The 27,604-nt window shown below is 45.8% G+C and overlaps 1 protein-coding gene across 1 annotated transcript in view; it reads right to left on the bottom strand.

Annotated features, from left to right (window-relative positions):
* RPA2 (replication protein A2) overlaps positions 1-4,913 on the bottom strand; it is a 41,124-nt gene extending 36,211 nt beyond the window's left edge. The window contains 2 exon segments of the mRNA XM_040338044.1: positions 479-591; positions 4,746-4,913. Of these exon segments, the coding sequence (XP_040193978.1) occupies positions 479-591; positions 4,746-4,761 (129 nt within the window). The 5' untranslated portion in view covers positions 4,762-4,913.
* Between the last annotated feature and the right edge of the window lie 22,691 nt (positions 4,914-27,604).

Raw genomic sequence — 27,604 nt, forward strand, 5'->3', positions numbered from 1 at the left:
GGTCAGCAGCTACACTTTAGGTATCTGCTGACTTTTAAATGTGTGGAACTCCGCTTTAAGAGAAGACAGTAAAAATCTAAATAGACGCGGCTGTGAATTATAATATAGTTTTTTGTTCCATTTTAAACATTCGAATTTTGAAGATAACCAACTGTACTTTTTTTTCATCAATTTGATGATCTTTCATGTAGATAACCGTTCTAAAGCAGCAGTCTTTGCTTGCCTATATCCAGCCCCTGGGGCACCATTCCATCCAGTGACACCAACAGTGGGGCACTATTCCTCCCACTGGCACACTATTCACTCCACCGATATAGATGAGCCACTTCACCAACACCAAAGATATGGCATCGTTTACTCCCACTTGACACCAGGACTGGCCCTTTGTTTAGAAAGTTGAAATCCCCGTTTTAAAGCATCTTCTGCAGGTTGAGACAAAGAGTAAGCAAATATACTAAATATATTTTTTTATACGTACAGATTTTTTTTCTCCTTGTGTAGGTGCCGGGGAGCCAAAGCCACCTGGTGATTGCATATACCCTCCTCCGCCTCCTCCACCCGTGCCGCCACCATAGCCGCCATCAAAACCACCTAATGTACAAAAAATAAAACAAATAAAATGAGTTGAAAAATATATAGCATTTAAAAATCTGTAAAGTAAAATTCCAGCCTAAATCTTACTAGTCTTAAAAATGTCCCCTCCCCCTCCAAACACATTCTCACTAACCTGTGTTAAAAGTATAAATTATTTGCCTATTCTCAGCCCGCTCTGGTCACATGATCCCATGTCAGCCAGCAGTGACTACAAGGGAGGGAGTACAACACTTGGAAATTACTAGTAGTGCCTGGAGTGGTGATGTCACCCATAGATTCCCATGGCCCAACCATCGTCAGTGCTCCCTGCACTGCAGCCACTGCTGACAAACACAGGGGAGCTAAATCATGTCACAGATTGGAGCAAGCCGGAAAAAAAAAAAAAAAAGATACATATATACATCTTTCTTAAACGTGTGAGCAATATTGTGCTTGTGTAACAAAAAAAACCCTCAAGTTTTTTCACCTTAATGCATCCTATGGGTGGTGCGTTTTATCTGATGCGGGGAAAAGCCACTGTAGCTGCTGACTTTTAATAAGGAGACTTACCTGTTCAGGGTGCCCCGCGATGACGGCAGCCGAAATCGGAGCAAACACTCGGCTGCCCCGCTGCCATCCTCGGTGAGGGAATCAGGAAGTGAAGCCTTGGGCTTCACCGCCCGATTATCTACTGCGCATACATGAGCCGCACGACGTGAATGGGTGATGTCTCCTGAGACCCCATTCCACAGGAGGAAACCGAGGAGAAGAAAGAAGACGGACCGCGGATCAGGAAGTGGCAGATCAGGACGATCCTAGCAACAGGCACTTCAGGTATGTATAAAAAAAAATAAAAAAAAAATTACAGCATTTTTTTTTTTCCCCTTGGTGGAGCTCCGCTTTAACCACTTAAGCCCCGGACCAATATGCAGCCTAAAGACCCAAGGTGTTTTTACAGTTCGGGACTGCGTCGCTTTAACAGACAATTGCGCGGTCGTGCGACGTGGCTCCCCAAACAAAATTGGCGTCCTTTTTTTCCCCACAAATAGAGCTTTCTTTTTGGTGTATTTGATCACATCTGCGATTTTTAGTTTATGCGCTAATAAACAAAAATAGAGCGACAATTTTGAAAAAATGCAATATTTTTTACTTTTTGCTGTAATAAATATCCCCAAAAACATATATAAAAACATTTTTTTCTACTCAATTTAGGCCGATACGTATTCTTCTACCTATTTTTAGTAAAAAAATCGCAATAAGCGCTTATCGATTGGTTTGCGCAAAATTTATAGTGTTTACAAAATAGGGGATAGTTTCTATTGCATTTTTTATTATTATTTTTTTTTTTTACTACTAATGGCGGCGATCAGCAATTTTTTTCGGACTGCGACATTATGGCGGACACTTCGGACAATTTTGACACATTTTGGACCATTGTCATTTTCACAGTCAAAAAAAGCATTTAAATTGCATTCTTTATTGTGAAAATGACAGTTGCAGTTTGGGATGTTAACCACAGGTGGCTCTGTAGGAGTTAGGGTTGCACCTAGTATGTGTTTACAAACTGTTTGGGGGTGTGGCTGTAGGAATGACGTCATCGATCGTGTCTTCCCTATAAAGGGAATGACGCGATCGATGCGCCCGCCCATAGTGAAGGACGGGGAAGCCGTGTTTACATACGGCTCTACCCCGTTCTTCAGCTCCGGGGAGCGATCGCGACGGGAGCGGCTATAACAAATAGCCGCGCCGTGGTCCGGATCGCTCCCCGAGCGGACCCGACCTCCGCATGTAGCGGGGGGGGGTTCCCGATCGGACCCCCCACCCGCTAATAGGCGAGGACGTACTGTGTACGCCCATGTGCTCGTACGTGCCATATTGTGGACGTATATGTACATGCGGGGGTCGGGAAACTGGTTAAAGAACACCACGTGCGAAACGCGTTGACGTCACGCAGTGTCTGAAGCCGCAGAAGCTACTCCCGCTCAAGCGGGAGTTTTGGAATACTTTTGGGCTTGCAGCAAACGACACAGAAAACGATTGCAAACACAAAAATTGTTGTAAGACCTAATCTGGCGCAAGGAACTAGAGAAAGCAAGCAGGCAGACACGGGACATATGGCTGGAACGCTAAGACCCCGGGTAATCGCTACTACACTGACCACAAGAGCGCATCTGTACGCTACAGACGCCGGCAGTAGCAAAACCCCTCATGCAGGAGGACAGTCAGAATGTGCGATTTATTTCCGTGTTACCTTACCTTTAACTACAAGGATGGTAAGACTGTTCCAATTATACCATAACTTCTAAATACCCCGGTGCCAGTGCTAAATGCAATATCAGCCTTATACAAACTTCACTATGAATAACATGTGTTTGAATTGCTGAATCCATAACTTTGGAAGATTGCCAGATTAAATGCGCTTTGTACTAAACAAGAAATGACTGTATAGGGACTCTAAAATAAACAACGGATATATGGGAATTTTTCTTTCTCAATTGGCCCATACATAGGACAACCATCTCTTTACAACCAGCATGGATACAATAGTTCTGAAATCTATCGGGACTGTGTAATCTCTCCGTATATTCCTGCCCCCAGTAATCATCCGCTAGCTACAATCATTTTTACATATAGCATCTGATGCTCATTAGCCCATAACTAGTATATTTTCCAATCCTCCGTGGGACGCCACGCTGATAATTCCCCCTATTCTATATTATATTATTTAATTTACGGATGGTAATTTTTTACCACATGGGAATATCAACGGACTGCGCTCCATTAGGCGTCCGGACGCCACAGATTTATGTTGTCTATGTTTGTCCCAGTCTTTATGTGTTTGTACCATGCAATGAACCAGGTTCATTGGTGCAGCACTGACCGGCATAGCTAGTTGGTATTTTAATCAATATTGATCAATATAAAACTTTAGGAATATTTTTGCTATTATCCATCAATTTGTAGATTTATACTTATTAAACTATTTTGTAACATATATCATTGTCCGTCACTGCCTTAGTAGCCCCTTATAACCCCAGGGATCCCAGTCTTGGTATCTCTGTGAGATTTTGTCTTTTTTTGTAACTGTCCTGCCTTGCAATGCATCATGGCAGAGGCGTTGCTAGGGGGGTGCGGTCCGCACCGGGTGACACCCGCTAGAGGGGTGACACCCATCCCGTTTTTTTTTTTTTTTAGCTGACATGCCCAGCCTGCCCTGTGCCCCCCAAACAGCCCTGTGCCACACAGCCTGCCCTGTATCACCCCAAACTTTCCCATGCCACTATGCCTCCCTAACTTGCCCTGTACCACCCCAATCTGCCCTATACCACTCCAACCTGCCCAATGCCACCCTAACTTGCCCTGTACCACCCCAACCTTTCCCATGCCATCCCAACTTGCCCTACACCACCCCAACCTGCCCTACGCAACCCCAACTTGCCCTGTACCACCCCAACTTGCCCTACGCAACCCCAACTTGCCCTACGCAACCCCAAACTACCCTATATCACCCTAACATGCCCTATACCACTTTAACCTGTCCTATACCACCCCACTACACCAACCTGCCACTATACCACTCTATACTACCCTAACCTGCCACTATACTATCATTTACAGGGGCTGGTTTGGGGTGTGCCCCGTGCGCTGCCTGCTTGGTGCTGGGCAGCCTAGACAGAGGGGGGGGGGGGAGGGGTGACACCATGTTTTACCGGACGGGTGACACCAACTCTAGTGACGCCGCTGCTTCATGGGACTTGTAGTTCCAAAACAACTGGAGTGATGCCAGTTTGACACCCCTGCTTTAAAACGAAGCCCCCCCAGCGGTGCGCTGTCTAGCATATCACCTAAACGGGCACAGTTTCATTTTACCTACAGGTAAGCTTCATTATAAGCGTACCTGTAGGTAATAAAAGCTACCACTTTGGGCTACACATCTTAAAGAACCGAAACTGATCCAATGTTGTTTTTGTTTTACTAATTTCACTTAAAAAAAACATGACGCAGCAATAAATAGAGTTCAACAGATTTTATCAACACTCCGGGTCCCCTATTCTATGATAAACGTCACTGTCCCGGAATGTACACCTGAACACACTGGCAGCTAGACAAGTGCGGAAACCGACACACAAGGGCTGACCCGTATGGGATATTCCCGGCACCCAGGGACTCACCGTGGTTATTCCACATCTTGCCCGCAATCCCGCTTCACACTCCAGGCACCACAATCAGCCTATTCGCGCGCTAACCTGTCCGAGCCAATAGAAACTCCGCCCCTCTCCCCGCCACCACTCACAGCCGAGGCAGCGCTGGGCGCCGACCTCCTTCTGACCAATCAGCTTCTTGCTGGCGCTCTGTCAGGACAAAAACGTCACGACGTTGGGCCTCATGTCTGTTTTTTTTCTGCTGTGACGAACTTCTCGCCATGTTTGTTAGGGGGATATGTGCACGCGGGCTATGCATGTCGGCACGTCCTTACGTCCGGGAGGAGGGGTTGTAAACATTTGGCTGTCTGTAAAGCTCCGGCGCCTGCGTAGATAGAAAAGTACATTTTCACTGTTTTTGCCAATGTTTTACATTTCAGAAAGTACATATAAGTATACAATATACCTTTATTATATATATTTGATAGGGGAGGTTGAGTTCAGCTTAAAGCGGAGGTTTTCACACAAAAAAAGAACCTCCGCTTTTTGGATCCCCCCCCCTTCCGGTGTCACATTGACACCTTTTAAGGGGTGAGGGGGGTGCAGATACCTGTCTGAGACAGGTATTTACACCACTTCCGGGTTAGGATCCCCACGGGAATCCAGCCTGACACATCACCCCCCCCCCCCCCCGCTGTCTCCTGGGAAACCACTTCCCAGGAGGAGAGCGGGGACCAGTGACGGTCGATGCCGCGATCTCGCACATTCGCAGTAGGCGAATCAGGCAGTGAAGCCACAAGGAAGCAGCTGAGGACACGAGCGATTGCTCAGCCTCGGGCTGCTGACATCGCTGGCGCGCTGGACAGGTAAGTGTGCATTTTTTAAAGTCAGCAGGTGGTTTTTTTAAAAAAAATAATTTTTTAAAAGTCAGCAGGTGGTTTTTTAAAAAAAATAATTCGTACCCCGGCTCTCCGCTTTAACTGATTTGCTGATTTTGCTTGTTCACAAACTTTGTGGTGAATCCCTTTTAAGTCTATGGGGTGGGGGATCATGTTATTTACCCACTTGCTTACCTGGGCACTTATACCCCCTTCCTGCCCAGGCCAATTTTCAGCTTTCAGCACTGTCACACTTTGACAATTGTGCATTAAAGCGGATGTGCCAGTATAAAACAAATATTAAAAGCCAGCAGTACAATACTGCAGCTGCTGACTTTTAATATTAGGACACTTACCTGTCCTGGACGTCCAGCGCCGTCCGCAGCAGAGGATGAGCGATCGCTCGTCTCTCTGCTGCTCCCCCCGCCATCCTCAGTGAGGGAACCAGGAAGTGAAGCGCTCCGGCTTCACTAACCGGTTCCTACGTCGCATTCGCGAGTCGCGCTGCGCCCGCCGATTGGCTCACACGCTGTGTGCTGGGAGCCGAGTGTTCCCAGCACACAACGGGCGACAGACGGGAAAGTCAGAAAAACCCGTCTTTTGCCCGTAGCGTGTGGCCGGAAGTGGGTGCAAATACCTGTCTTTAGACAGGTATCTGCCACCCCCCTCCCCCCTGAAAGGTGTCAAATGTGACACCGGAGGGGGGGCGGGTGCCGAATCAGCGTGAGTTCCACTGTAGGGTGGAGCTCCGCTTTAATGCAACACTACACAAATGTCCTTCAGTCTTGGCCCTGGGCAAGACCTGAAGAGAGCCTGCCCCATCAACATATGGGAGATTCGGGCAGTATGCTTAGCCCCTCTGAACCTGGACACACAGGTTACAGGGCCACCCGGTTCGGAATTCAATCTGACAATGCTACTGCAGTAGCTTATATCAATCACCAAGGAGGCACCGGGAGTCGGGATGCCTCAGAAGGAGGTGATCGGATTTTGACATGGCAGAAAAACATGTTTCCTTGTCTTTCTGCACTCTTCATTTCCAGGGTAGAAAACTGGCAAGCAGACCATCTAAGTCCCCAGCAACTGTCACCAGGAGAGTGGTCTCTCCACCCCGATGTCTTTCAGGCAATATGCCAGAGATGGGGGACCCCGGATGTAGACCTGCTAGCTTCCAGGCTCAACAAGAAGTTGGACAACTTTGTGTCCAGGACGAGAGATCCGCTGTCCTATGGAACGGATGCTCTGATAATTCCTTGGAATCAGTTTTCACTGATCTATGCATTCCCCCGATCCCTCGCTTACAGAGATTACTGTGCAGGATCAGGAAGGGGGGATTACCAGTACTCCTAGTGGCCCCAAATTGGCCCAGGAGGTCTTGGTACACAGAGATCATAAAGATAGCGGTATGAAGACCTTGGGTGCTTCCACTACGTCACAACCTGTTGTCACAGGGTCCAGTGTTCCACCCTTTCTTACGGAAGTTACATTTGACGGTCTGGATACTGAGACCTACATTTTGAAGAAACAAGGGCTCTCGGGTCCAGTTCTTTCTACACTCATTAGTGCTAGAAAGCCAGCCTCCAGGCTAATCTACTATAGAGTCTGGAAGGCGTATGTTTCCTGGTGTGAATCAAGAGGGTGGAATCCTCAAAACTATGCCATAAGTAGGATTCTCACCTCTTGCCAATTGGGAGTGGATATGAAATTAGCCCTGAGTACCATCAAGGGTCAAATATTGTCTCTCTCAGTCTTTTTTCAGAGACCGCTGGCATCTCATTCCCTAGTCTGGGCCTTCATTCAGGGGAGTACTGCGGATAAATCCGCCAATCAAGTCGCCCTTGTGTCCCTGGGATTTGAACTTGGTATTATCAGTCTTGCAAAAGCAATCTTTTGAACCTATCCGCCATATTCCTTTTGATTCTTTTGAGCAAGACATTTGCCTTTTTAATTGCTATATCTTCTGCTAGAAGAGTATCAGAGTTAGCAGTTCTTTTGTGTAGAGCCTTATTTAATTTGTCACAAAGACAATATTGTACTACGCCCCCATTTTACCTTTCTTCCAAAGGTGGTGTCAGCGTTTCATTTAAATCAAGACATTGTTTTGCCTTCTTTTTTTCCCAAACCACAGATAGCGGGGGAAAAGTTATTGCCACTCTCTAGATCAGTGATCCCCCAACCTTTTTGGCACCGGCTGTGTGAAAGAAAATTGTGCCAAGGCCCAGGAGAGCGATTTTTCTCAGGCAATTAATCGGGGCAATAGCTGGTGTTCTGGTGTTGGTGCATCAATCATCATGACACCATGGTTGGTATGTGTCAGAATGATTGAAGCACATTATTTCTTATATTACATAGTTATATAAATTAATAGTTCAAACTCACCATAAAGCAGAATCCGTGGGAGCCCCAAATGTGTCACTTGCCACTCTGTCTGCCACCAGAGGAGAACGGCCCTTTGCCACGTTGCCTGCCACCAGATGAGAAATGAAACTTGTCATGTTGCCTGCACCAGAGGAGAAATGCACTTGCCATGTTGCCTGCCACCAGATGAGGAATGCCACTTTGCCTGCCACCAGATGAGGAATGCCACTTGCCATGCTGCCTGCCACCAGATGAGGAATTCCACTTGACACGTTGCCTGCCACCAGATGAGGAATGCCTCTTGCCATGTTGCCTGCCACCAGATGAGGAATGCCTCTTGCCATGTTGCCTGCCACCAGATGAGGAATGCCACTTGCCATGCTGCCTGCAACCAGATGAGGAATGCCACTTGCCATGTTGCCTGCCACCAGATGAGGAATGCCACTTGCCATGTTACCTGCCAGTGCCACCAGATGTAGATTGTCACTGCATTGGTGGCACTGGTTCATTTAACACAGACCTCTGTGCAGTGGTCGTTCTTGAGTGAGGGTAGGAGAGCGGTGATGCGGAGCGGGTGGTGAGCGATGATGTCATCTCTCTGCTTCCGTTCTTGAGTGAGGGCAGAAGAGTGGTGATGCTAGGTGGGCGGAGAGAGATGATTTCATCTCTGCTCGCCAGCCCGCTTCTCGCATTCATCCGCCTGCCTGCCTCTTTGATCCACCGGGCTCTCTCACCCGCCCCCCTCCTACCTGTCTTGCAATGTTATGCCGCCCGCTGCGGCCCAGCTGAAGAGACGCTACGGCCCGGTAGTGGGCCGCGGCCCAGGGGTTGGAGATCCTTGCTCTAGATGTAGTGAGAGCAGTAAAAGTTTATCTGCAGGCAACGGCTCAGTTACATGAAACAGATGTTTTGTTTATTGTGCCAGATGGTCCCAGGAAGGGCCAAGCGGCATCAAGATCCACCATTGCTAGGTGGATTCGATATGTAATTGTTCAAGCTTATGGTTTAAGGAACAAGGTTCTTCCTTTTAAGGCGCACCCGACCAGGGCAATAAGTGCTTCATGGGCAGTGCATCACCGGGCTTCGATGGCTCAGATCTGTAAAGCTACAACTTGGTCTTCAGTCTATACATTTACCAACTTCTATCAAATAGATGTAAGAGGACATGAGGATTCTGACTTCGGGCGTAGTGTGCTGCAGGCAGCGGTCTAGGGCTTCTTGTCTGTTGGCAGCCTGATTGAATCTGTGTCTCCCCATCCTTCTATATTAAGCATTGATCTGTGACGTCCCCGTGATGTACGATAAAGAAACTAGGATTTTTGCAACAGCATACCTATAAAAATCCTTTTCTTGGAGTACACCACAGAACACAAAGGTCCCCCCCCCTCTTGGGAACCTTACTGCATTGCTACAAAAACTGAGGTACTTCCCTTATGGCAGGGGTTTTATGGAGGGGAACTTGTCTTCATTGTTGTTGCCAGTGTCCAATCACCTCTGGTGACCCATAAACCACTATGTAATGATTAAGGCTCTGTGTCCTGTTGTATACTCAGAAAAGGATTTTTACAGGTAAAGTTGTTACAAAAATCCTATTTTTTTTTCATACGATGCAAGGTTGTACGATTGTCGTTCAATTGCTACAGCTGCCATTCGAAAATCCATTACAACACTTTTGAATTTTTATTTTGTCGTACGAGAATTTTCATGAATTTAGTAAACTCTTCAGTTCGATCTGCGATTAATATGCAAAAATAGAACGGACGATCATTTGTCCGATAATCTCATCGTGTGTACCGGGCATTACGATGTGAAGGCACCACCGACCCCCAAAGATCAATTTTTCCGCACCTGTTACTTCTATCCAAAGTCTGCAAAAGAGACACCAGAATTTATCTAAAAAATCTCTAATCTTGTTATGAGTGCACAAAATTGTGGCCACATCATACAGACTGGCTCTCCAAGCAGTTGTTTAGAAAATAAAGAAAGCTTGAGTCGAAAAATTCATTTTTTTTTGGGCTTTATAAATGTAATTATTGCTGCAGCATGGGGTCACTGAATGTGTGTAGGAGGTTACTACACTTTGTGTACGGCCAGCTGTTGAGGTGTGTCTTCTGGGACTTGTTGATGCCCTAGCCCCTATAAGGGTGACACGCACTCTTTTAACTTTATTGTATTAGTATGCTAGGAAGTTAAAGCAGGGGTTCACCCCAAAAACTATTTTCTAATATTACATTGACATGACCCTTGACAATGACAGTATGCCGTTTTTTTTATTTTTTTTTGCTGTACATACCTTTGTACAGCTATTTTCTTCCCTGGCTTCCGGGTAGGGCCTCCTGCGGGAGTGGGCGTTCCTATCCAGCAGGTGATTGACGTGATGACAAAAACTACCTCCCCTCGTCGCATAAGGAGCGTCACGAGTTGCCGAAAGAAGCTGAACAGCGGCGCACAGGCGCCGTATAGCGTTCGACTTCTTTCGACAACTCGTAACGCACCTTATGCGACGGGGGGAGGTAGTTTTTGTCATCACGTCAATCACCTGCTGGATAGGAGGCCCTACCCGGAAGCCAGGGAAGAAAATAGCTGTACAAAGGTATGTACAACAAAACAAACAAAAAAAACCCGGCATACTGTCATTGTCGAGGGTCATGTCAATGTAATGTTAGAAAATCTTTTTTAGAGTGAACCCCCGCTTTAATAGTGCTGTCCTGGAAAAAGTCCATGCCTCTGTCTATTCTGGCATGGAAGGCTCCTAAAGGGTCACTAAAATCATTTTTTTTTTTGCTGAAATTACTGTTTACAGGGTATAGAGACATAATAGTTAACTGATTCATTTTAAAAATGATTAAAAAAAGATAAAAACCAATCATATAATGTACCTGCAGTTTAGTTTCGTTTTTGCTGTTGTTTCCTGGTTCTCTGATGTACAGAGACAAAGAGCCAATAGAGGGCAGTGAAGCTTTGTAAAACGAAACTGGATTGGTGCTGACACACAGTAATCACACCTCCTTGATTAGTCACCACAGTGAAAAATCTCCCAGTACTGTGGTGATCAGGAAACAGACAACCAGGAAGTGTCCAGAACAGAGAGGAATTACAGCAACATCACAGCAAAAACGAACAATGAGGACATGAAACCAGGACTGCAGTAAGGTAAAGGAAGCTATTTAGCTAAAAAAAAAAAATTCCTTTAGTGACCCTTTAACATTGTTTGGCATTATGTTTTTGCTGGATTCTTTTGCTAGTTTGACCCTATTGGTCATATGGTTGGCCGTATCCAAATCAAATGTGTAAGATTATGTTTTTGTTATTAATTGTTATTGTTATTAAAATGTGTTTTATATTTTTTTTACAATGCAGGTAAATGAAGCATACCTACATCACCTAATTAAAAACCAGCAGGCAAGGGTGAATTGTATGTGAACTATGTGTATGCGTCGGCCACATGTTTGCTGATTTTGTTATTTTGCATGATAAATTTTAATTTAATTTTAAACAGGAATCTGTTCGTCAAGGTTGATTACTTGTCACAATTACAGCTTTACAGCTATAAGTATAAAATCCATTACTAATGCACTTTAAACCCTTTTGCGCAGAATATATTTCCAGAAGATATTTGGCTGTGTCCAGTAAACGTTGGAAATCACTGGATTTTAGTGGTATTTATTATTTCATGCAGTTTACCTGTATTTACTTATGGTATTGGACTCTATTATATTTTATTTCAGTATGTTATGAATATAGGGTTGCCCCCCTTATCTTTCAAGCCAAACCTGAACACTTAACAAAAATTGAATAAAATGCATAAATATAGATTACATAAACCTGGACACATAATACAAAACATAGGTTACATCTTCATCATAAAACTGTACACATAATTCAAAACTCCAACTGTCCAGGTCAATCCTGGACAGGTGTCAACCCTATATGTCAGGGATCCTCAAACTACGGCCCTCCAGCTGTTGCGGAACTACACATCCCATGAGGCATTGTAAAACTGTGACATTCACAGACATGAATAGGCATGATGGGAATTGTAGTTCCTGAACAACTGGAGGGCCATAGTTTGAAGACTCATGCTATATGTATATAGACATTTAACTTTAACCCTATGACATTAAAGAGTGCATCTGCTCTATATATCAAAAATAGGAATGTCATCACAAACTTGTCTCGATTCAAAAAATATATTTGAGATTATCATCATGACGGAGCAAGTCATGTTTCTTGTGGACAAGATGGGAGATGAAATCACTTATCAATCTAAATTGCACAAAAACTGGACGTAAGTTTGCCTCTTCAAAAAAGTTTGAAATATTGAAGTAAGTGTATCATGACACAGAGTGGCACTGTGGATACATTTAGGCCCCTTTCACATGGGGCAGTGGAGGTGCGTTGGTGGTATAGCGGCGCTAAAAAAAGCGGCGCTATACCGTCGGAATTGCTGCGGGATTCGGCCGCTATCGGTATTAACCCCCGCTTGCGGCCGAAAGAGGGTTAATACCGCCCGCAATGCGCCTCTGCAAAGGCGCATTGCGGGCGGTATTACCGGGGTTTCCCATTGTTTTAAATGGGAAGGAGCGTGAAGGAGCGGTATACACACCGCTCCTCTCACCGCTCCAAAGATGCTGCTTGCAGGAGATTTTATTCTCTCCTGCCAGCGCATCGCCTCAGTGTGAAAGCCCTCGGGCATTGTTTACTGTGAAAATGACAATTGCAGTTTGGGATTTTTACCACTAGGGGGGCGCTGAAGGGGTTAAGTGTGACCTCATATGTGTTTCTAACTGTAGGGGCGGGGCTAGGACATGTGATGTCATTGATCGTGTTTCCCTATAACAGGGAACACACGATCAATGACAGCGCCACAGTGAAGAACGGGGAAGCTGTGTTTACACACAGCTCTCCCCGTCTTCAGCTCGGGACCGATCGCGGGACTCCAGTGGCGACGGGTCCTGCGGGCCGCGGTCACGTAGCTTCGGACCGGGTCGCGGGCGCGTGGCCCGCGACCCACGGCTGGGCACAAGCACGTAAAGGTACGTCCTCTTTAAGTGCCCAGCCGTGGGTCGCTGCCGACGTTATATCTGCAGGAGGCGGTCCTTAAGTGGTTAAATTTGCAGTGTTAGCATAATGACTTGAGGTTAGTTTATCACGTAAAGACCTCGACCTCTTAAACGTAATGTCAGGTTTGTAGTTGACATATTTAGCAAGTATTGGATCATCAAGTAATAATGACCAATGTTTCGTTAGAACATTCCTCAATTCAGAATGTTGACTTGAATAGCGAGTAATAAATCTCACTGTCTGATTAGGGTTGCTAATCTTGGCCTTTTACAGCAAGGAGTTTGTGGGTCCTTACGTGATAACTAACCTCAAGTCATTATTCTAACACTGCAAATTTAAGTGTTCCATCCAATGGCATTGCCAATGTGGGCAAATGTGCTTTTGTCCTTGGATCAATGTCGGTACCAGTTTCACATTACCCAACTGGGAACTCTTGTCCCAAACTTCCATGCCACTCGTGATACTCAGGAGATAGTCTATCTGATAAAATGCAAATGCAAACGCATTTTATGTAGGTAATACTAATCAGAAATTTTCGATCTTGTATCAAAGATCATGTATAATTATTCAGCTGGGGGTAAAATGATTACCCTCTGTTAGCAGACATTTGGATCTGTACCACAAATTTGATACCTCCCTTGGTATCATTTATTGCCCTCGCTGTGATCCCTAGGGACCCTCGCGGGGGGGATTGGGACAAACAAGTTCTCCGTAGGGAAACACTGTGGATTGAGCGTTTGAATGCTTTATGCGCTCCAGGTATCAATGAGGCCCAGTCCTATAGTACTTTTCTTATAACTAACTCAGCCTACAAACTAGCTTCGGTGTCTATAATAGATTCTGAATTGGTTAATTTAGCTGCATTTTGAAATATGGTCATCTATGCCTTTTTATATATTGGTTACAGAATCGTCTGACAGAATACTATTTTTGTCTTTTATTATTTTTTGTGGTATCTGCTTTTCTTGTTCATCGTCTTACCTGCTAAGTCCATTGCTATTATTCTATGCTCTTTATTAATATTCATGTTTGAATATTAACATATACAGGGCTATGCGATAATTATTTTGCTACCTTATTACTATAACTTTGGAAGATTGAGATCTTAACTTGTTACCTGTAATATGGTCGCATATTTTTTATATACATGCTTTTTTATAAAATTTCAATTAATATATGTCTCAATTGACATTCCTTGGCGTTCTAAAGGAGGTATTTTTGAGCTAGGGATCACTCCACTTGTGGGCTGCTAATTCTGGGGATTATCTGACCATTATGTGGCCACTTCGGCGTCACAATTGGTATTTTTCCTTTTTATACACTGTTACAGACCACTAGGTGGAGACATTCCATCACATGAGATGTACAAATTTGCAATTGTATATACTTGAGTGTCCAGACTCAATAAAGAACAGTTACATATAAGTACCGAGTAGGCTGGTTCCATTTTAACATTATTCCCAGTACAAAAGTTTATTCTCCAATTCTCACATATTGTAAGTATAGAAAATAGATTGCTCACAAATTGGTAGAAATGGTAAGAGCGGAGGAGCACCAAGTGTTTCACACCCTTGTCGTATTTGCTGGGACAACCCTATGCTCAAAAAAAATGTTTTTATAAGGCTGTATCTGATTCACCATCTGGATCCATTGACGAGTAGATGGGGAGCAGATTGGTTCACTTAGTGCGATAGCCTAACGAGCTAAAAATAGTGTTTCTCTCAGCATTATTCTAGTAAATTTTTAAGCCATTGTTCCTCATCTAGTATACCCAGTAGACAGATGCATGGATCACATGGCACATGGACCAAGAAAATTTTAGACAATATATCTATCTATCACTTGTTTCCAGTATACATCAATAACAGGGCATAGCCACATAACGTTAATAAAGTCTGCATGCTGGTTGGTAAATCTAGTACTTGCCAGTGTTGGGATAGATGCATCATGTGCAACCCTACCGGGTTCAAGGTAAGACTGATGTACAATGTATAGTTGAATAAGCTTGTTATTAATAGCCAGTCAAACGGTTAAAAGGGAGGTACACGCTTCTCCCAGTCCTCATCCGACAAATCTGGTATAATTATTTGCTATTTTTTGTGAACCTCCAGAGGATTTGTGTTAAGTGAGGTAGCCAATAAATGAGAGTAAACAGTAAAAATTGAACCTTTGGTGCCCTGTGACCTCTACACCCCAATTAATGGATAGTCAGAGAACTTAGTGCTAGTAACTCCAAATTGAGTTTGTAAAGCATGGTGCAACTGGAGATACCTGTAAAAAGCCGAATGGGGGGGAGTTCATATTTTCTCTGTAAATCCATAAAGGAAGCCATAACATTCACTGTTTTTAAGTCTGTAGTACAACAAGTCCCCTATTTTCCCAAAAGGAATGATCTGCGAATTTCAGGTAATGAGGAAACTAGATTCGTATCGTCAAATTTGTCCAGCTGTTAAGCCTCCCTCCACACCATATGTGTCAGAGTCAGGTTAGCGAATGCGTTCCCTTCCCAAGCTGACAATGGAGCTCTAAACCATCAGCAAGTGTTTAAGATTTAACACCCAGCCAGAATGTGATTCTACCACCTCTGGAGTGACAGGTGACAACCAGTTATTCAATTGGGATTAATTGCCCTGCCAGATAATAGTAGTACATATTGGAGCGCCATCCCAGCTTCAGCTTTAGGCCGCTGTAGAACAGAGGTAGCCTTACCCAGAATGCCAAGTTTAAGTTTAATCATCTGAAGTAAGGGGTCTAGATTAAGACTCAAAGACTCAGTTTTCTGATAAGGTAATGAGTGCTCCCAAATATTTAAAAGAGGACACTACTTTAAGAGGGCAAACTGCTCCATCTTGAGAATATGTTTGGGATGAAGAGGCATCAGAGCTGACTTCTGCCAATTGATTTTAGGCCAGAATAAGCCCCATAGTCAATCTCTGATCTGCATGGCCGCCTTCAATGATGCTGATGCATCCTGCAAGTTTAGATAAGGTCATCTGCACAGACCTATTACCCAGTATAATACCTGTAATAAGTGCAGACTGTCGGAATCTCAGCAATCAGCATCTCAATGGCCACCTGCAAACAATAATGGGGACAGAGGACACCCCTGTCGGGTACCTCTGTACATGGCATTGAAGCTGACAGCAGACCATTAATCAATAATTGGGACGTGGGGTTTGTATAAAGAATAGTTTACCCACTTTTTGACATTTCTCTCCAAATCCAAATGACCATAATGCAGCTGCAAGAATGGCCACACTATTGAGTCAAAGGCTTTACACATACACTAGACTCGTAGTATGTATTTTCTAAGTTGTAAAATTAGCCCTTAGAATTTTTATAGACGTGGATTTTTTCTGGACTTTCCAGTGGGGTCCTTGTCTGTCAGGTTTGGGTATAAGTACTACTGTAGCTGAATACATAGATGGCGACAGTCTACCCTCTTGAAAATGCCTTGTGTTGTGCTTTTTTAAGGTAATTTTTACCCGCACAGTAATTTATCTTGAATTATTTTCTAACGAAGATATTTTTAAATACAAGTCAATCTATACGACATAGTCTATAATATGAAACTTATTCACGGAGACGTATGATCATACAATAGCAAATTTATTGGTTGACAAAAATATGAATATTTACATGAAATTAAAATACCAATTGCGTGACATGACGACTTGAAAATCAAGAAAATACCCCAAAATGGGGCATACGGTACACCCTGACAATTTGTGCAATGGTAGGTTCTCATATGGTTACAATAATTTTACGTAATGAAATGAAAGAAAAGCGTCTATTTCACACGTCCAACCGTTACTATACTGCAGGTAAGTTAAGTGGTTAACAATGTGAAATATATTGGATGTTTGTTTTTGTCAGTAAAATTTGAACTACCGTATGTAAAAATAAAAATATAATAAAAATTGTACCCTTTAAGAAAAGATTTACCAATTATTGATTATGAGAACAAACCATAACTACCAATATTCAATACTCCAATATTTCAACATTTCCTAGGGAAACACAATAGATTTCAGATAAAATCAAAAATGGCATAATTACCGATTCCAAAATAATATTTTCTACTGGCAATGTGACCAGAATTGAAATAAGGATATGTCTTCATGCATTGTGCTAGTGTTGCCCCTCCCATCGAAGTCAGTCCTCCCTGCATTATACTTCAGTCATTGCTTCATTCCTGCTTTTCATGGGGTCATCCTATTGATGGGGTCTCCTCTTTTTTGCCCTCTCTCTAATTTTCTTCCCTCATTATATATCGATCAGGACAATAGGACTATAAAGATATATACCCAGTTCTGCCCATTCGATACCTGTCCTTAACTATAGGTTCGTGGCCCTATATGGAGTTCCTGTCTCTGGTTTCTATTGGCTGATAAACTTAATGATTAACTGTCCCCTGGGCTTTGAGGATCCTTAAGTAATATCACTCTCAACCACCAGGTGTCTCACCTTTATTGTGAGATTATCTATACGTTAATATTTATATTATTGGGGAGACTCTTAGCTAGATTCAGGTAGGGCGGCGTATGTTTGAGATTTATTGTGAGATTATCTATACGTTAATATTTATATATTGGGGAGGACTCTTAGCTAGATTCACGTGGGCGCCGTATGTTTGAGCCGGCGTAGCGTATCGTATTTACGCTACGCCACCGTAAGTTAGAGGCAAGTGCTGTATTCACAAAGCACTTGCGGTCCTAAGTTACGGCGGCGTAGCGTAAATGTGCCGGCCTATGCGCGCCTAATTCAAATTGTGAAGAGATGGGCGTGTTTTATGCAAATGAATCGTGCCCCAACGTGATTGACTTTTTTTACGAACGGCGTATGCGCCGTCCGTGGATGCAAAGACTTATTGGTTTTGACGTGAACGTAAATTACGCCCAGCCCATTCACGGACGACTTACACAAACGACGTAAACATTTCAAAATTCGACGCGGGACCGACGTCCATACTTAACATTGGCTAGGCCAGATTTTTGTTGGACTAACTTTACGCCTGAAAACGCCTTACGTAAAACGGCGTATCTTTACTGCGGACGGGCAAGCGTACGTTCGTGAATAGGCGTATCTCGCTGAATTTACACATTCTAGGGCGTAAATCAACGTTTCACGCCCCTAGCGGCCGGCCTAAGTAGAAAGCTAAGATACGACGGCGCAGGCCGTTGTATCTTAGCTAGATTTAAGTGTATCTCAATTTGAGAATACACTTAAATATTCGACGGCTAGATTCAGAGTTTACGACGGCGTATCTACTGATACGCCGGCTTAACTCTTTCTGAATCTGGCTATATCTACATATATGTATATATCTATATATAGATATATACATACACATATACAACTCTGGCAACTTTATATTATATATGATACAATTAGTATATTTTTGATTCCTACATAACATGTTTCTATATTCCTTTATAAACGTATACTTCCCCAAAAACATTCTTTCCAACCATGCATAGGTTTATATCTCTCACTCAATACAAAAAATCATTAATGTGGATACATGAATCATTTGATATGTGTTTGATGAAATATGTGTTAATTCACATTTTTATAATCACAATTTGATATATTTCATAATGTTGGTTAGCTTCTATCACACTTCTATTTTAAAATTACTTCATATATCTATATATATTTTCTTCTATCAAGATTTCTAAATTAACATATGCGATGATCATATTTTCCTCTGTCTAAGATGTCATGATAATCTAACATTATTTTTCATTTATTTCATGTCAATATAGATTATTTTAATATCATGTTATTTATAATGCGGGGTCAAATTTGTACATTGGTTTGTGAGGATCGGACTTTAAACTGCCTCTTAATGAAGGCAGGATGATGGCTCAGGCTGGTATAAACAGTTTCTTCTCAGGGACCCCTTGTTGGTCAACATTGTCCATTATTTTAGGACGGCTAAAGCCAACACTAGTGTCCACCACAACTACCCCACAATGGGTATATCTCCTCACTTTGAAACCAGTTCAAACATCTTGTTGGTGAGAAAGCTATTATCATTGTTCCAGACCTTTTGAGAGCTCAAACACCACTGTCAGCTATTTAGATACCATTGTTTAATCAGGCCTGGCCTTTTGTTTCCAAAAAGGGCTGCATAAAAATTAGAAGATGGCTAATCCCCTGACCATTTGGAAAGCATGTGTTTTTTTTTTTTCTTTTTGAATGGTCCCTAAAAGGACTCATATTTATCTAAGCGAATCTCACAAATATGTTCTAGTAATATTAAATTCTTATTTTTCCGGGAAATATCTAAGACACTTGGAATAGTTTTTGCATTAGAACAGGCGCTAGAATGTCCAAGTATCTGCAGTAGACCTCCAGGGGAAGGCCATCCGGACTGATGCCTTTCAAACTGCTAGGAGGCCACCGCTTCTCTAATGTCATCTTCCTGCATCTAATAATGATACTTGTACTGGCAATGTAGGAAAGCTTAAATCTTCGAAGTATGCGTCAATAGCCTGACTGGGGTATGTAAGAGTGGTATTAATACATGTGACGGTATTATAGAATGATATCCCCGTCAGTCTTCCCTTCTTCCCATAAAAAAAAATCACCCAATATTCCAAAAGGGGGAATATTCCTGGAATCACCCCATAAAGCCACACATGGGTCACGCTTTACTGCTGGAACAAGACAGCTTTAATGGTACAACACAGAGCTTATATGTAATTTACAAACTGTTACAATGACAAATCTCCGCCCCCTCACACAGTGGGGGCTCTCATACAGATGAAAAGCAGACATTTCGGAGCCGACCTTAAAAACACATTTCTTTAGATAATGACATCAGTGACGTTAATTACTAGTTGTACAGATTACATTATCTAGACAGCTTGGACCCACAATGAAGCAATCAGAATGATTAACATGAGCCACTTCTAATCACAGTAAACAGTAACCACAGGGCTCCTTCCACACACAATAGATCAATTAACCCTTTGAAATAGGGAGCTGGCTGAGAAGGGTCATTAACATATCAATAGTCTGTTAGAGGAATGAGTCCCACCTGAAACCACCTTCCCTCTAACACACACACAGCAGTAAACTAGCCGGGAGGGATTAAACTGAAGCATATAGACCAAAAAGTCCTTCACAATACATATTAGTATAGAGCTTGTAAAAGTGGGTAAGTATATCCCAGGCGTACCCAGCCTCAGTGCCTTCTGCGCTCACTATCTTAGTCACTACAGAACTGGATATTTGTTGACTAGTTGCCCATACTCAAAGTATTTTTGTTGAGCATAGAATGCCTTTCGTTTTCAATAGCTGATAATTGAGATGAATATATATGGGATGCTTGTTTTATTTACTTATTATTTCAGGTTTGTGTATAGCGCCGTCAATTTACGCAGCGCTTTACATTAGGGGTGCACCTGTCATGGTCTTACCTCTTGCTGGCGGCCATGTTGGTTTCTGGGCTTCTTATAACTTACCACACCCTGCGGCTCCTCCTTCCCACTGGGCAGGAGCTGGATGCCTTGCATATATATAGAGGTCTGTTGCTTCAGTTCCCTGCTTGGTCCTCTTGTATTCACATGCTCCTGAGATTGTGCTGCTGCTTTTGGTTACCGACCTGGCTTCCACGGACTACCCTTCTGGCTCCTGATCCCTGGTTTCGTTCGGACTACCCTTCTGGCTCCTGATCCCCGGCTTTGTTCGGACTATCCTTCTGGCTTCCGATCCCTGGTTTCGGTGGAAGACTCTGTACTGTTTGATCATCCGTTTGGACTTTTACCTTGCTGTTTGGTTTTCAATAAAGCCTTCCTATTTCATTTATCTATTGTTGTACGTCTGATTCATGCTTCCGTGACATTAGGACCAAGCCATGAATTCGGACGGTACAGGGCCACCTTCGCTACCCATGCTGGTTGCCAGACTTGATCAGCAGGATCACCTGCTGGGTCAGTTCGCTCAGGCGTTGCAAACCCTGCTTGCACGCACGGCTCATCTCGCTTCCCATTGCCGATAGGCCGATTGTCGCTCCTGGGTCCGCTCCTACTGCCGCTCCGGTTGTTGCGCCAGAGTCTAACCCCGACACCTGTTGCGCCTGCGGTGTCTCGGGGGTATGACCGGTTCTGCCCCCCTTTCCGCAGCGCTTTGGGGGAGAGCCAACTCAGTGCCGAGGTTTCCTTAACCAAGTGGGCATTTATTTCGAGTTGCTGCCACATGCCTTTCCTACTGAGAGATCTAAGGTGGGCTTCTTGATCTCGCTGCTCTCGGACAAGCCTTGGCCTGGGCCAGCCCTTTATGGGAGAACAACAATCCGGTGGTTGCCGAGTTTTCCGGTTTTTGTTGCTTCTCTTCAGAAGGTATTCGATGTACCGGCTCGCTCTGCCTCTGCTGCGAAGCTCCTTATGTCCGTCAGACAGGGTTCATCGATCCGTAGCCGAATACGCCATTGAGTTTCGTACCCTGGCAGCAGAGGTGGGCTGAATAATGAGGCTCTGGTCGCTGCTTTCTCTCATGGTCTCTCGGATGCCTTGAAGGATGAGGTTGCAGCTAAGGACCTACCAGTGGAGCTCGAGGCTCTTATTTCTTTCCTGATATTGATTGACACCAGACTCAGGGAGAGACCTTTCTTTAAGGAGAGCCTGCGGAGGTCTCCTAACAGATTGGCGCCTGCGTTTGCTGTCCCACCCGTGCCTCCCTCTCCTCCCACGCCTCCTGGAGTTGTCATGTCTGGGGGTGAACCCATGCAGCTGGGGGTTTGCTCGCCTGTCCGAGGGGGAGAGGGCACTCCGGAGACGCGAGGGCCGATGCATGTACTGTGGTCTCGGTGGGCATTTTCGGTTGGCATGTCCGAACCGTCCGGGAAACGCTCGCACCTGAGATCCTGTCGGGGGCAGATCTTGGGTGGAGTCTCTTCGTCCCCGGTTTCCCGTGCTGATAAACCACTGATCACGTTGTTCTCTCCTGGGTCGGGGGCTCGGTGACGACCCAGGCGTTGGTGGACTCTGGTGCTGGTGGATTTTTCATTGAATTGTAAGTTCGCTGCCGCCAACTCCATTCCTCTGCAGGCTCAGAGTTTCCCCGCTGGTTCTCGAGGCGATAGACAGCAGACCCCTCCAGCCGTCACACGTGACTCATGAGACCCTTCCAGTGGGGATAGCCATTGGGGCCGTTCACAGGGAGTCGGCCTGCCTTCAGGGTCATTTCGTCTCCACACTACTCGGTGGTCTTGGGGTACCCCTGGCTCCAGAAGCATAATCCGACTTTCGATTGGAGATCGGCCGAGATCCTCTCGTGGTCACCACAGTGTGGGGCTAGTTGCATCCATGGGCCTGTCAAGTTGTTGTGTACCTTCCTCGGACTCTGTGTTGCCTCCTGAAACGAGGGGTACCGGGATGTATTCGATTCGGTGCGTGCTGTTCGCCCTGCCTCCGCACCGCCCATACGATTGTGCCATAGAGTTACAACCTGGTGCCGTTCCTCCTCGTGGCAGGGTCTATCCACTGTCGGTTGCGGAGAATGAGGGCCATGGAGGAGTACGTGAAGGAGGCGCTTTCCGTGGTCACATTCGCTAATCCTCGTCCCCGGCAGGGGCTGGATTTTTCTTTGTGAAAAAGAAGGGCGGAGAGTTGAGGCCTTGCATCGACTATAGAGGCCTTTATCGCATCACGATCAAGAATGCATACCCGATACCGTTTGATCGCCTGAAAGGGGCTACGGTCTTTACTAAACTCGACCTGAGGGTGGCATATAACCTGGTAAGGATCAAGGCTGGTGACGAGTGGAAGACCGCGTTCAACACCAGGGACCGGTCCATTTTGAATCCTTGGTTATGCCCTTTGGGTTGTGCAATGTGCCCGCAGTCTTTCAGGAATTCATCAACGATGTTTTCCGTGGACCTGTTGCAGCAGTGTGTGGTGGTCTATTTGATGACATCTTGGTATATTCTGAATCCATGGAGGCCCACATTCTGGATGTCAAGCGAGTGTTGCAACGGTTACGAGAGAACAAGCTGTTCGGTAAGCTTGAGAAATGCGAATTTCACCGGTCCCAGGTAACCTTCTTAGGTTACATATTTCCGCTGAGGGGTTCTCCATGGACCCTGAGAAGGTTTCGGCTGTCTTACAGTGGCCCCAGCCCAGTGGTCTTCGTTCCCTGCAGCAGCCTTTTTGGGCTTCGCCAATTATTATCGAAGTTCATCAGGGACTTCTCCATGCTGGCCAAGCCTCTCACGGAATCTGACCGGAAGGGCATTAATTCCCAGGTCTGGCGCCCGAGGCCATCCGGGCTTTTGAGGCTCTAAAATCTTCCTTTGTGTCGGCTCCAATACTGTCTCATCCCAACCCTGGGTTGCCCTTTGTTCTCGAGGTGGACGAGTCTGAGACGGGAGTAGGCGCCCTTCTGTCTCAGCGTCAAACACCAGAGGGTCCTCTGCTTCCCTGTGGGTTTTACTCCCGGAAACTGTCTCCCGCGGAGCTGCAACTACCAGATTGGTGACAGAGAGTTGTTGGCCATCGTGCAGGCTCTCAAGGAGTGGAGGCATTTGCTCGAGGGTTCGGTGGTTCCGGTTCTCATCCTGACGGACCACAAGAAATCTGACTTACCTTTCTGAGGCCAAGAGATTGACACCTACGTCAGGCCAGATGGGCTCTGTTCCTGTCACGTTTAATTACGTGGGCTCTTACCTACCCGGTTCCAAGAACGTCAGGGCGGATGCCTTATCACGTCAATACTCCGAGCTGTCCAGGGAGGAATCGATACCGACTTCGGTCATACCTCCTAATCATATCCTGGCCGCCATTCGCACCAGCCTGACCGCTCCCCTTGGAGAGCAGATTTTGGCGGTCCAATCTGGTGCTCCCTCTGGGAGACCCAACGGCAGATGTTTTGTGCCTGAGGAGTTGCGCACTCGGTTGTTGCGAACCTACCATAACTCCAAGACCGCGGGGCATCCTGGAAAGAATCAGCTGTCCTGGGCTGTTTCACGTTTGTTCTGGTGGCCTTCTCTACGTTCTGACATCGCCGCATATGTAGCGGCATGCTCTGTTTGTGCCCAGAGTAAATCCCCTCGGCACCTTCCGTTGGGCCTTCTGCAACCCATCGCTACCGGGGAGCGCCCATGGTCACACCTTGGGATGGACTTCATTGTGGACCTTCCTGCATCCCGAGGCCATACGGTCATTCTCATGATTGTGGATCGTTTTTTCCAAAATGTGCCACTGTGTTCCTCTCAAGAAAATACTCTCTGCACAAGAGTTGGCCACGGTTTTCGCCAGGGAGGTCTTCCGGTTGCACGGTTTGCCCAAGGAGATAGTGTCGGATCGGGGGAGTCAGTTTGTGTCCAGGTTCTGGCGCGCCTTTTGCTCCCAGTTGGGGATTCATCTCTCCTTCTCCTCGGCCTACCACCCTCAGTCCAATGGGGCCGCAGAACGATCCAATCAGGCCCTGGAGCAATTCCTTCGTTGCTATGTCTCCGATCATCAAGACAATTGGGTTGACCTTCTGCCTTGGGCTGAGTTTGCCAGGAACACGGCGGTGAACTCTTCCTCTGGGACGTCTCCCTTCATGGCCAATTATGGGTTCCAACCTGGCGTGTTACCGGAGTCATTCTCTCCCCAAGATATTCCGGCTGTGGAGGATCACCTTTCCGCTCTACGTGCTTCTTGGATACAGATCCAGAGGTCCCTTGAGGTCTTTGCGCAGCGCCAGAAACTCCAGGCTGATCGCAGACGGGCCTGCTCCTTCCTACCAGGTCGGAGACCGTGTATGGTTGTCCACTCGCAACCTCAACCTTCGAGTGCCCACTCCCAAGCTGGCTCCTCGCTTTGTTGGTCCCTTCCGAGTGCTTCGCAGGGTAAACCCGGTTGCCTATGCCCTTGCGCTCCCACCTGGCATGCGGATCTCCAACGTGTTTCACGCTTCCCTGTTGAAACCACTGGTGTGCAATCGCTTCACCTCCTCGGTTCCTCGGCCTCGTCCGGTCCAGGTGGGCGATCATGAGGTGAGGATATCCTGGACTCACGCTTGGTCCGTGGTCGGGTGCAGTTTTTGGTCCACTGGCGTGGTTATGGTCCAGAGGAGCGTTCCTGGGTTCCCTCCGCAGATGTCCATGCTCCTGCCTTGCTCCGAGACTTCCACGCGCGCTTCCCCCAGAAACCGTTTTTTGCGCCGCGGAGGAGGGGCCCTTGAGGGGGAGGTACTGTCATGATCTTACCTCTTGCTGGCTTCTTTCATCTGACATGTGCTGGCGGCCATGTTGGTTTCTGGGCTTCTTATAACTTACCACACCCTGCGGCTCCTCCTTCCCACTGGGAGGAGCTGGATGCCTTGCATATATATAGGAGGTCTGTTGCTTCAGTTCCCTGCTTGGTCCTCTTGTATTCACATGCTCCTGAGATTGTGCTGCTGCTTTTGGTTACCAACCTGGCTTCCACGGACTACCCTTCTGGCTCCTGATCCCTGGTTTCGTTCGGACTACCCTTCTGGCTCCTGATCCCTGGCTTCGCTTGGACTATCCTTCTGGCTTCCGATCCCTGGCTCCGGTGGAAGACTCTGTACTGTTTGATCATCCGTTTGGACTTTTACCTTGCTGTTTGGTTTTCAATAAAGCCTTCCTATTTCATTTATCTATTGTTGTACGTCTGATTCATGCTTCCGTGACAGCACCGAATCGAAATTTTGAGAACATGCAACATTCTCCCTAATATATTCAATAGTAGATTTTAGGGCTCCTCTCAAATAGGCCTTTAGGGTTGGTTAATACGGGCGGGGAACATTACAGCTTTCATTTGAATAGCTGTAGTGTTTCCCGTCACGCGGCGTATAGACACTCCCCCTTGCTCGGGTGAACGGTCCAATCCCGAGCAAGGGGGAGTGTCTATACGCAGCGCGGCGCGAAAGACTACAGCTATTCAAATGAAAGCTGTAATGTTCCCCACCCGTATTAACCAAGCGGCGCGGCAGCATGTACGGTAAGGGGGACATGGCTGCATATATGGGAGGGACATGGCTGGATAGGGGGGGGACATGGCTGCATATGGGGGGACATGGCTGGATATGGGGGGGGACATGGCTGCATATGGGGGGGACATGGCTGCATATGGGGGGGGGGACATGGCTGCATATGGGGGGACATGGCTGGATATGGGGGGGACATGGCTGCATATGGGCGGAACATGGCTGGATATGGGGGGGACATGGCTGCATATGGGCGGGACATGGCTGGATATGGGGGGGACATGGCTGGATATGGGGGGACATGGCTGGATATGGGGGGACATGGCTGCATATGGGGGGGACATGGCTGCATATGGGGGGACATGGCTGCATATGGGGGGGACATGGCTGGATATGGGGGGACATGGCTGGATATGGGGGGGACATGGCTGGATATGGGGGGACATGGCTGGATATGGGGGGGACATGGCTGCATATGGGGGGACATGGCTGCATATGGGGGGACATGGCTGCATATATGGGGGGGACATGGCTGAATCTGTGGGGGGACATGGCTGCATCTGTGGGGGGGACATGGCTGCATCTGTGGGGGGACATGGCTGCATATGTGGGGGACATGGCTGCATTTGTGGGGGGACATGGCTGCATTTGGGGACACATTTAAAAAAAAAGTATCGGTATTCGGTATCGACGAGTACTTGAAAAAAAGTATCGGTACTTGTACTCAGTCCTAAAAAAGTGGTATCGGGACAACCCTACTGCTAATAATAGAAAATTTCGGCTAGATACTCTTGTAAACTTACGGATTGATATGACTAGTGGGATTGATCACTAGTCTAGGGAGCACCACCCCTAAAAACAACCACAAAAAATAAGTATGGAAACGACTGTAGAAGTGTGGAATCAGACATAGAACATCATATATCCCGATGGAAAACAGTTGGTATAAAAGAGTCCATGAACAGAGAATCTATTTTGACCAATGTCCGTTACAATATCTTAAGATAGAGTCTCCGCCCCCCCCCCCTTTTTTTTTTTTTTTTATAGAAGTCACTGATAAGCACCGAAGATCACCAGGCACAGCATCAAATATAGTGAAACATGTAATTATGAAGCCGATAATTGTCAATAATTTCCGGTAGTTTCAAAGGGTATAGATATTAGTATCGTGATATGGATAAGTAGAGAGCAGCGGGTATACTCAGATATCACCACAGAGAACCATATAGCAGTATGGCAGTATGACTGATCAATGATAATGATAATATAGGCAATAGTGTCAGCGATTATATCAAAGATAATATTGGATATATACTTGGATATACAATGAATGAATGATAGTAAATGATTGTGAGATCCGCTGACAACTATCCACAGAGATGGTAACGTTCCTTTCCAGCAGGGGACAGGATGTGTCAGTACACAGTATTCAGTAAACAGGTCAGTACATGACCGTACAGGTCAATGCAGGTCAGCACAATACAGGTCAGCACAAGCAGAAAGCACAAGCAAAAATGGAAAGCGTCCCGATTGTCGCGAGTGTCATTCACCAGTCTGGCTCTAAACATACACTTATCTTAAGCAATGCTCTGCAGTGCTCTGTCCCAATTATCGCGGGTGTCATGCACCAGTCTGGCTCTA

Source organism: Rana temporaria, chromosome 2 (genome assembly GCF_905171775.1).
Source record: "Rana temporaria chromosome 2, aRanTem1.1, whole genome shotgun sequence".
NCBI classification, from domain to species: Eukaryota; Metazoa; Chordata; class Amphibia; order Anura; family Ranidae; genus Rana; species Rana temporaria.